Source organism: Oryzias melastigma, linkage group LG15, assembly GCF_002922805.2.
Source record: "Oryzias melastigma strain HK-1 linkage group LG15, ASM292280v2, whole genome shotgun sequence".
In the NCBI taxonomy this organism is placed as follows: Eukaryota; Metazoa; Chordata; class Actinopteri; order Beloniformes; family Adrianichthyidae; genus Oryzias; species Oryzias melastigma.
In genome coordinates, this window is record NC_050526.1 from 6770662 (window position 1) to 6783995 (window position 13334).

At 37.1% G+C, this 13334-nt stretch overlaps 2 protein-coding genes across 2 annotated transcripts; one reads left to right on the top strand and one right to left on the bottom strand.

Annotated features, from left to right (window-relative positions):
• Nucleotides 1–801: 801 nt before the first annotated feature.
• On the top strand, nucleotides 802–7569 carry ppp2r2d (protein phosphatase 2, regulatory subunit B, delta). Its single transcript, XM_024297229.2, has 10 exons — nucleotides 802–1023; nucleotides 1210–1284; nucleotides 3324–3421; nucleotides 3503–3668; nucleotides 3753–3865; nucleotides 3945–4122; nucleotides 4235–4399; nucleotides 4481–4650; nucleotides 6509–6600; nucleotides 6675–7569. The coding sequence occupies exons 1-10, from the start codon at nucleotides 1017–1019 to the stop codon at nucleotides 6952–6954; spliced, it is 1344 nt and encodes a 447-aa protein (XP_024152997.1). The 5' UTR covers nucleotides 802–1016; the 3' UTR covers nucleotides 6955–7569.
• bnip4 (BCL2 interacting protein 4) lies at nucleotides 7112–12406 on the bottom strand. Its single transcript, XM_024297231.2, has 6 exons — nucleotides 12243–12406; nucleotides 11811–11982; nucleotides 11665–11725; nucleotides 9328–9434; nucleotides 8949–9098; nucleotides 7112–8682 (listed from the first exon to the last, which is right to left on the bottom strand). The coding sequence occupies exons 1-6, from the start codon at nucleotides 12283–12285 to the stop codon at nucleotides 8640–8642; spliced, it is 576 nt and encodes a 191-aa protein (XP_024152999.1). The 5' UTR covers nucleotides 12286–12406; the 3' UTR covers nucleotides 7112–8639.
• Between the last annotated feature and the right edge of the window lie 928 nt (nucleotides 12407–13334).

Consider the following 13334-nt stretch of genomic DNA (forward strand, 5'->3'; position numbering starts at 1 on the left):
TTGGTGTATTTTTTCATTTGTCTTTCTATAAAAATTTTATTAATTGAAAATATGAATCATTCATATTTAAAATTCCATTATTTTTTTGTTCCATAAACAATACTAAGTATTACTATCTGGTATATTTTTAAAAGTGCAGAATCAAGTAATATTATGCACTTAACTTTTTATCAATAATTATTAAATCTTTTGCCCTATTTAGCCAATAGTTTGTTAATGTTTCATTTGAAATAAAAAGTGCGCTTGCATTAGTTAATATTAACAAATTAACACGAAAACTATGAAGAAGCAACATACTTTATTGGTCCTTAAATGTAGTTTCACCAATTTGCCACTAGATGTCAGTAATGGGCCACCCAACAAACGCGGTATCTTCAAAGCTGTCATCCATAATAAAACATTCTATAAGAAAAATGACACAATATTTTTAAAGATCAAAAGTTGCGCAATGTATTTTTTCAACTATTTTTATCTTATTTGTTTTTTAATATTTTTATGTAACTAAACTAGTACAATTAAAATATTAATAATCAGGTTCATTTAGAAACACTGTATTTATGTTTAATGCACATTTTTCCTTTATTTAGAATACTTAAACTATGTTGAATTAAGTAAAATCCGGATGAAAGTGATGTAAATAACCTCATGTTTGGTCATAGAGTTAAAAAAAAGCTGTGGATGTGAACTTAAAGGTGCTATATCCACACATTAGTGCGTGTTTCTGTGTTATAAAGTGCAGCACTTAAAGGATAAAGGCGAAATGCAGATGTTATGAAGTGATGCACGGGAGGATGGATGCAGCCAGGATGTGGCATGTGTGCATGACGTCATTTCTCCATGTACCGTGCGCCATTTTGGAAGAGGAAAAAAAAAATCACGGATAATTTCCGTGGTCTTGACAGATCTGGAGCCGAGTCTGCACACTGATTGTGGATGTTATCTGTTTTCTCCGAGCAAGCCGCATTGGTCGATCAGGTCTTGGAAGCGTCGTACAACAAGAGCTGCTAAATGAAGCAATGGCGGGTAAGCTACTTTTGAAGGGAGGAGAAGAATCCGGCTCTCTTGGTTGTGTGTGATGGCCTGAATCTGAGAGTTAGCTCAACCAAGCGGCAGCGCTGCTAAGTTGTCAAAACTGTGTCACTGTCGGGTCATCTTCACCGCCAAACGCGGCGTTTCACAGTTGCAAACCCCCGCTGTGCTCTTTCGCAGGAGTTGCAGGAGGAAATGATTTCCAGTGGTGTTTCTCTCAAGTAAAGGGAGCGATAGATGAAGATGTTGCGGAAGGTAAGTAGCTTACGTTAGCTAGGCGGTTATGCTAAAGCCCATAACGGTGGTCAAGCTAGCAGCAGGATGGTGCTGCTGTGTGGACAGTTGGGGCTTTTGAGGGATGGACGCGCATGTTGTGGGACAGGGGGCAGCTGGTGTCGATAAATGTCTGTTCGAGAGCCACCTGGGAAAACGCCCTTTTAATTGCTGTGTGTTGCTAACAAGCTGAATGCTAGCTGCTTGCTAAACTATTAAAGGGGAGCGACCGTGCCCATGACGTCAATGTACTGCGTCTATAAATTGTGGAGGCAACATGGCTTGTTTGTTGAGTGGGTGCATTTGTGCTTGACGATGTTTAGATTTGATTTTTTAGTTTTATTTAATTTTCCTTTTAATTCTTAAAAAGTGACGATGAAATTCTACTAGCTTTAACCTTTAAATTAATCTCAAAAATATTTATTTATGCTTAAAAATAAAAAAAGTACCCTCATTGTACATAAACAACTACAATAAAAACAATATTTTTATTTTAAAATGTACATTTAGCAAGGCTTCAATGCTACTATTGGACATATTTGACACATTTAATTATAAATAAACGTATGTGACTTTATTTTATTATGTCATAGTTTAGTTATAGGTTACTTTTGTTATATTTCCTTGGTGGTTTTAACTTGTTACAGAGCCATTGTTAACAAAGATGGTCTGTTTTGTCATTTTTTATAAATAAAGTTTTCTTTAAAAAACTTATATGTAAGTCCTACAATACTAAATGTGTGTTTATTTTATTTTACAATTATCCATTGCTATGTAATTTGTCTTTCTGGGTGAAATTACTCATTTCTTTGTAAATATATTGTACGTTTAGTCACATTCTGTCATATCCATTAAATAATAATAATAAATAACATGTGTTTCCAGCTGTTAAGAGTCAAAATTATGCACTTTTTAGTTAGAAGTTAAATCCATATTTGCAAAAAAAAAATACAGTATTTCACTCACGCATATATGTGCTTTACTTGTTGATGCTTGCTATTAATACTAATTTAATTGTTTTTCATATTTTAAAGACTCACTCTAATGAAAATCCTGGTTTTGTTAGTACTTTTCTCATAATGTAGGAAATATATAAAATAATTCAAGATATAAACTGTATTTTTGAGAAATTTTTTTTTTTATTCAAATCATGTTTAATGAGGAGCAGATGAAAGTCTCCTTTCGCTGCTAAAATTCTGAAGCAAACAAATAGATCCATTAGTGTTTTAAGTTTCCTCATCTGATCTACCCAAAAACTGTACGGCTGGATAGCTCTGATATTGCTCGCCCTTCTTTTATTTTATTATTTTTTTGCTACGCTAATCATGTTAGCTTGTGAGGTGCTATTGGAGCTGATGGGAAATTAGCTGCGCTAACCACAACCCAGAGGCGAATTTCTAATGACCTCCTGCTGCGCTGCAGTAAATATGTCTTAAAAAGCGACATGATTATTGCTAAGAACTCCATCATCACCTAATTAAAAGTTTATGGGAATGCAACAATGTGCGTTCCATGAGTTTTTGTGTGTATTTATCTGATCATAGCATCAACCTTCTGTCTAAGGTGTTTTTTTTTCCATTCCAGTTATGTGGACGTTAAGTGTCAAGTTGTATTTCCAGTTTCAGAAATGCACGATGAAATTCTTTTAAAGTGTAGGAAGGAACTTCTGTAAAATAATTTCTTCCGTTCAAAAATATTATAATATTTGTTTTGTCAAAGCAAAACTTTAGTTCAAACCTGAAGCTAATATCTGTAGCATTGTGAGATGAAGCTAAACCATTTAAGATCCAAGCTCTTTCTAATACTAATATTATTTTGCATTGATAATAATTGTAAAAAAAACTTTCTTCAAATATGCATATTTCTCTGAATTTATGTATTGTTTTTTGCAAAAACTTTATTACAAATAGCTGTAGCTTTGCTAATATTTTCTCTATTATATACTTAAAAAATACTAATAGATAAAAGTTAATTAAAAGATGTTTTAGTCTGATTTGCTGTAAGTGGTGTCTGTTTTTCAGCGGACATAATCTCGACGGTTGAGTTCAACTATTCTGGAGAATTACTTGCAACTGGAGACAAAGGCGGGAGAGTAGTGATTTTTCAGCATGAACAGGAGGTAGGGTTTGTTCAAAAACAAAGATCACTGTTCACATAAGTTTACTTTATCATTTAATTTTCGTACTTTTTCTTCTTTCAGTCTAAGAATCGTCCACACTTGCGTGGAGAGTACAACGTCTATAGCACTTTTCAGAGTCACGAGCCAGAATTCGACTATTTGAAAAGTTTAGAAATTGAGGAAAAAATTAATAAAATAAGATGGCTACCCCAACAAAATGCTGCTCACTTTCTACTTTCAACAAATGGTAGGTTTTTTAAATCTTTTTTTTTTTTGGTCATGACTTCTGTGTATTTTAAAGCTTTCGGACTTTATTTTCACTTCCTGCCAGATAAAACTATCAAATTGTGGAAAATTAGTGAAAGAGATAAACGGGCGGAAGGTTACAACCTGAAAGATGAAGATGGGCGAGTCAGAGATCCTTTTAGAATCACCTCTTTACGGGTACGTGAAATCCCACCTGTTTTTTTTAATTCTGATTTTTAATGATTTTGTTGTTAATTTGTCAAGTTTTGTGTCTCAGGTACCGGTGCTGATGCCAATGGATCTCATGGTAGAAGCAAGCCCACGGAGGATCTTTGCAAATGCGCACACCTATCACATTAATTCCATTTCTGTAAATAGCGATCACGAAACTTACCTCTCCGCAGATGACCTAAGAATAAATCTATGGCACTTGGAAATCACAGACAGAAGTTTTAGTATCCTTTTTTCATTTATATTTAATCTTCAGAAAGTTTTTATTCTGTTTGCCTTGGGATTCTGTTTTCTGCAAGCTCGAGACGGTCTGTTCTTTAACGGCTTGTTTCTCAGATATTGTAGACATCAAGCCCGCCAACATGGAAGAGCTGACGGAAGTAATCACAGCTGCCGAGTGCCATCCACACCAATGCAATGTATTTGTGTACAGTAGTAGCAAAGGCACCATCCGCCTGTGTGACATGCGAGAGGCAGCACTCTGCGATAGACACTCCAAGTGTAAGGATCTGTTGAATTTACTGTTAACATTTCTGTCATCAATTTCTTATTTTTTACTGTTTTTTTTTTATTGTATTTTAGTCTTTGAGGAACCCGAGGATCCGAGCAGCCGATCCTTTTTCTCTGAGATCATCTCCTCCATCTCAGACGTGAAGTTCAGTCACAGCGGACGCTACATGATGACACGTGACTACCTCTCCGTCAAGGTTTGGGACCTGAACATGGAGAACAGGCCAGTGGAGACGTATCAGGTACGTACACAGACGTTTATTCCTTTGCTTGGATAATCGGGTCTCTATAAGGCTACGGTCACGTATCCCAAAATGCCACCGTGCGGCGACCTAAATGCAAGTTTTTCCACAAATTTGACAGGTGGCGGTATTTGTTATCAGGAGCATTTTTACACACCACATTGTGGCCATGGAGATTTTAAGAAAAAGAAAAGGGAGAGGTCTGGAAATGTGATTGACAGTGAGGTTAGCTTGAGGTAACATAGTCACGCTAGAGGATTTTTCTCCTCCACCTTCTCCCGAGGCGCTCATGGTCCAGACCAAAGAGGACCAGTATCTGAGTGGTAAAATGCCGCTAGCATCATAAGCTAATAAAGGCTAACATGTTAAGCAAACAATCCTGAGTAAAATGTTCATTGCAAATCCATCACCAGGATGAAGGTCGCTGGATTCAATGCCAATTACTCTAAATCACTGTTCCCTAACTTCCAAGTCCACTGGAAAGTTGTGGAAACCAGTAGATTTTTGACAACCAAAGGCAAAACACCTACAAGAAATGCTAAAACTAACACGCTAACGACCGACCGTTACAGAATGAATAATGGGCGGGGCTTTTATACTTGAGCTCAGAGCATGATGACATGAAACCTCTGAAAACGTGGACTTTCACCAGTTGACCAATCACAAAATTCAACTGTAATACCTCATTTCAACCTGTAGGGGGCAGACGGTTGAGATTATAATTTTAGAAAGTTTATTTTAAGTTGTCAATAATTTGGCAACAGTCAGCACTTTTAAATAGGGGTGTGTTGGGAAGAGTCTGGCGATACTATAAATATCGCGATACACGTGTCCCAAGACAGTACCAGACAATGTTTTAGTATTTTTGTTTAAGTCATGACTTAAATAAATGTTATTTAATGATCAGAACTGTAAATGTTTCTCATAATCAAGTTGCTTTTACCCATGGTGCTTTTCATTTGGTAATTTAAGAAGTGGAAAACAAAAGTAAGACATGTTTGCTTTCAAATAATAATTAAATATCGCCTTCGCAGTATTTTAAATCGATGCAAGTATCACCAAATTAAGTATATTTCACTGATTGATTTTTTTTCTTGTACCCCTAGTTTTAAAATCCCATTTATAGAGGTCAACAATTAAAAAAAAAAAGTTGATTTAGTGTTTAGTTACCCCTTAAAATTTTAGGCGGAATTCTTTCTAAAAGTTGGAATTAGTCAGGCGCATTTCAAGGTCCAGTAACAGGCGGGGATGACGCCATTATGAAATCGGACGATACCGAGGTAGCCACATGGTGGCGGCGGCCAGAATCTCCAGCCAGCAGCAGCTTTCACTGGGTGAAAACCATCCACATCAAGTGCCGCCAGCCACCTAGTATATAAAAAGTTGGCCCGATTGCTGGTGTCGGATGAAAAAAGTTGGGCGGCGGCATGAAATCTTGAAGATTCTGGTGATCCCTCCCTATCGCATATATGTGACCGTAACCTAATTAGACCCTAATAGTCAAAATAACAGAAAATTATCTCTTCAATCACACAGATTTGTCATTTCTGTGCATAAAAACTTCAAATTTTTTAATCATATTTTGTTGTTTTTTCTTAATATTTCTACATGTTTAGATCTTTTTGCAACAATTCTCTTATAATTAGCAGTGCAGAAAATTCACATATAAAGGGCTTTGTGCTGCAAACTCCTTGTGACTCCTAAAAAAAAAAAAATACCAGTTTGCCTCAAAGGTGTTTGTTAGCGCTGATGCCTTGAAGCTTTTTACTGAGGTTAAAATCCCAGAACAGGCAGAAAGCCGGTCTTGTTTGAGCCATTTTTTTTCCCAGTGTTTATATTTAGTTGTGTTCTATTCCAGGTCCATGAATACCTTCGCAGTAAACTCTGCTCGTTGTATGAAAACGACTGCATCTTTGATAAGTTTGAGTGCTGCTGGAATGGCAGTGACAGGTAAGCCTTCATCACCGTCCGGCAAAACCGTTTATTTATTTATTTATTTTATTAAACTAATCTCTCTCCGTCAGTGCCATCATGACCGGCTCCTACAACAACTTCTTCCGAATGTTCGACCGCAACACCCGGCGGGACATCACACTGGAGGCGTCCCGGGAGAGCAGCAAACCCAGGGCCACCCTCAAACCGCGGAAAGTGTCCACCGGTGGCAAGAGGAAGAAGGACGAGATCAGCGTGGACAGCCTGGACTTCAACAAGAAGATCCTTCACACTGCCTGGCACCCCAAAGATAATGTGATAGCTGTGGCAGCCACCAACAACTTGTACATTTTCCAGGACAAAATCAACTAGAAGAATCGGTGGGGCTCCAGAGGATAGGGCTTTTACCGTACCTGTGTAGTTAAGCCTACTACTTGTCTATCTGTATAAGAAGAAAACAGCCTTGTTGTCCTCCTGGTGAAGATTTCGAAAGCACGTGTCTACTTTTTCTTTTTTTCATTTTTTTTTCTTTTTTTTTTGCCACAGGAGGCTGTTTTATTTCGAGTCTGAGCTTAGGTTGATTTTCGCCTGTGGCAACCAGGGCAATCAACATGCCTCCCCTTCCCTCCCCATCCCGGAAAGCCCCATTCAGGTCTAATTGACGGAAACCAGTAGAGGTCAAACTCTTGAAAGTTGCTGTTGTTTTTGTTGACATTTTAAGCCTTCATTTCACAGTTTAACATCTTTATAACGGCGTCTTGTCGAAGACTTCGGGGTCCTCAGGCACGGAATAATGCTTAGCATTCCCGCGTTTGGCCTCATCCTTTAGGCCGAACTCGTGGGCCGTGAATTTGGAAAGTGGACTTGTTTCTCCCCATCCCCCACCCTCTTATTTTACCCCAGTTAATACAGGTGATATAACTTCACTGACTGTATCTACTTAAATACACCTTGTCATCCACATAATAAAAAGAAACTAAAACTACAGATGTGTTTTTAAATTTAGAAGTATGTATTAAAACATGTTTATTGCTTTGCATGTTTTTTATGTTGTAGAGAGGTGGAAAATGTCCAGTCACACCACTGTCTATTGAGCAGATCTCAACGAAAATGGGAATAGTATTCGGGGCCATCGGTTTTTGGAAACGGCTCATTATGTGTTTCTGTGGAGAGGCGAAGCTGAATGGGTCCAGGACAAAGGGAATCTGCAGCCTTAAATACCTACTTCTATCAGTGACAGCTACGACTTTTAACATCCCCAAGCGTTTTTAACGAACCTCATGTGCATTATTTGTAAATCCTATTTTCTAGAGTTATGTCCTCATACACTGCTGCTATATGTGGCCGTCTATGGAAACGCGAAGGAGGAAGATTGCACAGTTTCTCTCTGTGATGGAGTGCCTCAGAATCCTGTAGGAAAATAAAAGACAGGCCTCATACATGTGCCCTTATTCATTTATAGGGATGCCATCCAAATTGAAATGCAGAAATGAAGGTGGACTACGCAGAACATATAATGATGACATTAAAACACATAATGCATTGTCTTTGTCCATTGATTCCTAACATGGTGGCAATGTATTCACTTATTATTTTGACCAAAGTTCAATAAAATTTTAATTGTGTTCATCTGCATGGTTGGTTTTACTTTAAATTCTGGCATGATTTCCATTTTTTTTTCTTTTTTTGTAGAAATAAAACAACCCACAATTCACTATAACTGTTTATTCATCTATAAGTGGAGCTTTTGATTCATTATATGCATAAAAGAAAAAATTCCCTTATATATTTGTTGATCTAAAAAAAAAAAAAAATTTCACAGCACATGATCTCAAAGATTAATTTGAACATGAGTACCAGTCAGTTCCTTACTTAGCATGCAGATTACAGGAGCATAAAGCAGCAGAACGGTGGTGCAGCGGATTGCTGTGTTCAAAGGTTTAGGCTGCAAATTTGCTGAGAAAAAGTCACTTTTCCTCGCCCACTTCAAGGTTTCTCATTTTTAAGGCATGCTTAGCTGTTTTCAACGGAAGGTGCGCAACCGATCACCGCCATCTTTAGTAGGTGTTATGGGAAGTAAGGCGCTTCCCAATGTAAATCCTGAGAAGAAAAAAGCAGAAGTATGACAAATAAATCAAAATGTCATATATTAATAATAATATACGGCAATTGTTATTAAAAGGAAGTTTTAAATAGTAAATTATTAGCACCTGAGACGTCACCAGTGACGCTTAAACACAAAATCTTTAAGATACTGTAACTTTTCAACCGTTAGCACGATCTCTTACATAAAAGCTTTTACTTTGAAAGTACAGGTGCATGCAGTGCCACAATAAAAAAGTTAGACATTAAACAAATCTGCTTACCCTAGGCCGACAGCAAGTATGTGAGAAATGATTAACGAAGGAAGGAAAAGCTTGAGAAAGTCGGCGGACAGGATGCCTCCCTTTTTCATGACGCTGGTGTTCCTTATGCTGAGAGAGGACGCACACTTGGGGCGCTTCAGCAGGAACTCCCTGCAGAGGAACCCATGAATATTTCATCCTTTTCAATTCATTAAAAATAGATGAGACTTATAATGTCAGCCTGCCACTCTAAGCCCACAAAGATCCTAAACTTTAAAATAAAATCAAAACGATAATGTTAAGTAAATGTACTTATAAAGGCGTATTGTTGAAGAAAAACTGCTCTTTTTTGAATGTCTAGGCTTCAAATTGTGAAGGTGGTTTTTTTTTTTAAGTTTACTTTGGAGGGCTGTTTTCCGGTCGGCTGGACCAGTCCCAGATCCAGTCAGCGTTTTTCTTCATCAGGTTCTCCACCTCCCGCCGTCTCTCCTGGAAGTCTTCATCAGACTGAAAACAGAAGAACAGATAATCAAGTGTTGCCACAACACAACAGGTGTCACCGAGGCCATCGCGTTTCCTGAAACCATTAGGCAGCAACAAACTTTCACAACAAACTTTTCAAATGTATAACTAAAACATTTTAAAGCAGGGTTCTGTAACCTTTAACATTAAAAATGGTCAATTGCAGCAGTTTCCTGTTGACCAAAACCCAGCAAGAGCTGCAAAGTTTAACCTTAATGTTTAGAAAAATTCACTTAATTATGTTTTTGAGACCATTAAGTACAGATTTTAAATATTTGGATTATAAATCTTATATTTTTATATATTTAACAATTGTAGCTGTTTTTACTTTTGACAGCTGAAAGAACAAGTTCCTTTCAAAATAAAATACACCCTGTTCTTGCTGGAGCAAATTTACTTTAATCTAAAATGCAAGAAAATCAAAAAATCATCTTTATTGATGACTTTGGTGTTCCTTCATCCTTTTGCTATTTTTAAATATATTGTTTTTTTTAATCTATTCAAATAAATTAAATTCTGTACATTTAAAGGTAACCAAACCCTAAATCAACTGTCTGTTGGTCAACAGTCAGCATTTTAAATAGGGGTGTGTGTTCGTAAGAGTTTGGCGAAACGATACGTATGATCATAAACGTTATGATACGATACATATCCCAGACAATATTTGACTTTTTTTTTAATCATGACTTAAGAATTACCTGATAAAATGAGTGTTGTTTAATGATCAGAAAATTAAAAGGTAACCAAACCCTAAATCACCTTTTTTTGGCTGTTGACTTCTATAAATGTGGCCTTAAAGTGCTGTCTGTTGGCCATTGACACATTTTGACAAATTAAAATAAACTTGTTTAATTCTTGAAAATATAGTCTAAAAGCATGTGTGAGCTGCCCCCTACAGGTTGAAACAATGTATTACAGTTGAATTTCATGATAGGTCAAACCATTTTAGTCCCACTTCATTTCAGAAGTCTCAGATCATGATCTGCAGCTCCAGTAATGATAACAGCCCCGTTCCACAGCCCCTCCCCTTTTACTGGATTTTCACATTTCGGCTGTGGGTGGAGTCAGCCTCCAACTTCCCTGTTTGGTTACCCTTTAAGTCTTACTCCAGTCATCTTTTGATGTGTTGCAATTATGATGGCATATTTAGCCAAAATGTAAAAAATATGTTGTTTTCCAGGAAAAAGCTTTTGCAACGCAGCAGGAGTTCATCAGAAGTTTACCTCTGAGTTGGGGGCGGGACTATTGGTGAGGAAGTAAGCCTTCGTTGACATCCCATCCTCCCTTTCCTTATACTCTCTCCCACTAGCATACAGCTCCATACAACCTCAAGTTAATGTTACCAGTGCAAAGAAAATAATGAGCAATATTGAAACTATCCAGTACAATTGGGAGGATGTTTATCTATTTTTGCATCAGAATTTAGTGGAGCAGTGACATTTTGGCGCACCTATTTCACTTGCTATATCCCAAAAGAGAACTTTTTCAAACTGTGCTTTTTCATCTGCTCCTGATTCATCCTGATTTGAATAAAGAAATACTATATATATGTTCTCCAATATGAGAAAAATGCCACAAGAAGATGTTAAAACAGGTTTGATTAATTTATTACACTGCTTTTGCTCAATTATCTAACATATCAATATTTAAACATTGACAACTAAATTGAATTATCTAAATCAAATTAACCAAAATTATAAACCTATTATCAAATCAAACCATTAGCCATTTTCTTTAATGAGGACCCACAGTGGAGGTATAAATGTGACTCTGGTGCCACAGTTTGTACCCCTGATGTAAACGCTATTTTTAAGCCTTTGAGGATACATTTTATCCATATATATTGAAAATATCTTGCTTTTGGAAAATAAAAGCATTTTGCCAATTATAGCTAGCTCCCCGGTGAAAGTGTGTGTGTTAGCCTGATGGGGGTGCTGGCAGTGCAAACTATTCCTGGAAAAGGCTGTTCCCTTAATCGTTTAAATTGTGCTCAGACTTTTAGAGGAATGTTCAGAGAAATGCGAATGGAGCAAAATACTGCTTTGAGGTGTTTTTGTGAGAAATTTACATAACAACAAACTTAAAAGCTAAAAAAAAGGCTGATTTGGCATCTATGTGATCATGTTTGCCAAAATTTGACATTTTCTTTGTTTAAAATAGTAGCTTTTTAGACATTTTAGGTGTGTCAATGTTTGTTGTGTGTACACTAAAGTACCTGTGAGCTGTTCCCCTCTGAGCCTCTCCACACCAGAAGAGGGGTCTGTGATCTGAGAGGGCTGTTAAAAAAATAAATAAATAAACTTTGTCCACAGAAATAACATTTTACAACAAATGGAAGAAAACCTTCTTCCTCTTTTCGACCTGTTGCACTGAGAGCTTCCTCTCGAGCTGCTTCTGCCTGACTCATGTTGTGCTTCCAGCAGCATTCGCTCCACGTCGCCCTCTTGGCTGGACGTGGAGATCTGCTCCTGGCCTCCTCGATGAAAGGTCCCCTGAGACCCGTTCCCGCTGAAGTGCAGCTCAACCCAGGAACCTTACACGAAAAATAGTCATGCTACTGTGTTGTTATTGTTAGCATCCGAGGGCTAACCAAGCTAAAGCAGGGAACAAAACACAAGCTAATTCTTCTGTTTAATCTATGATTTTAGCAGTGCTGGGATATATTATTTAATCATATCGAATTATTTCAGAGGTTACATTTTGATTAAAACAGAAACCATCCACTCTTTTACATAAACATGGTTGTTTACATTGGTTTAATCCGGTTTAGTGAGCTGGTTTTGAACCCGTTACCTTGCAAACTCTCGTCAGAGGAAACGTCCTTTTGAATCGACATTTTCGCGTTGTGGTTTTCGTTCTTTTGCGGTTGTAGAAGCTCGAATGAAGGTGAAATGTCTGTAAGCAGCTGGGAGTTTAGAGAGCCACAATAACAATGACGCAACGCTGTGTTTATCTTAAAGACGATTGGCTGCACATGGAGGACGCGCATGCGCAGTGCCGAGAAAACCCTGTTCTGACATCAGCGCACGCGCGTGCTCCCACGTACAAGTAAACATTTGATGTTAGAGTTTAGTCTTGTGAGTTTTAAACGCTTTATACACCTAAAACCAACACTTTTGAGTGATTTTATCTGACTTTTAAAGTTTAACCTTCAAGAACAACCGAAGTTCCTCACCTCATCTGAAGATGGCAGCCACTGCCTATAACTTTTAGCTAACAAATCAGAAAAAAATAAAAACATTACTGCCTCTCAGCATAACATTTTGGCCCATAAACTGAATTTATATTTTTAGATGCTTTCACACAACCCTGCAAGAATAAAATACAAAAAGTCCATAAACTTCCCAACAGTGGAATCCCCATAAAAGGCAAAAACAAATACATAAATCAACAAAACCACCACTTGTTGGTATTCTTTGCATAGCATGACTAAAATCGAAATACATTCATGAATTCTGTGTCATTTGAGTTATCTGATTCCTAAAAAATGCGCCACAAAAATGTATTTCTGAACATTGGATTAGACGAGGAACAATTTAAATCTCTCGGGCTTCCCCGCCACAGGTATAAAATCACAAAAAGTATTAGAAATTCACTTTGACTTCTGCATGATTATAATTCTAAAACTTATTGAAACAAATTCTACCATTTACTTGGTAATCATCTGTGGAATACAACTTATTTTAAGTATATTTTATTTTATTTCAAGTTATTTTGATTCAACATCCAACTTTCAGCTCTGTAACAATGATTCAACCTGTTGTTGTTGTTTTTGGCAGGGTTGAAAGTCACGTGGTTGAGGTTTTTAGCTAAAAGTAACATAATCTTCTTGAATATGCATCATATGGCATAAGGAAAACAAAAATAAAATCAATATATTTTTCC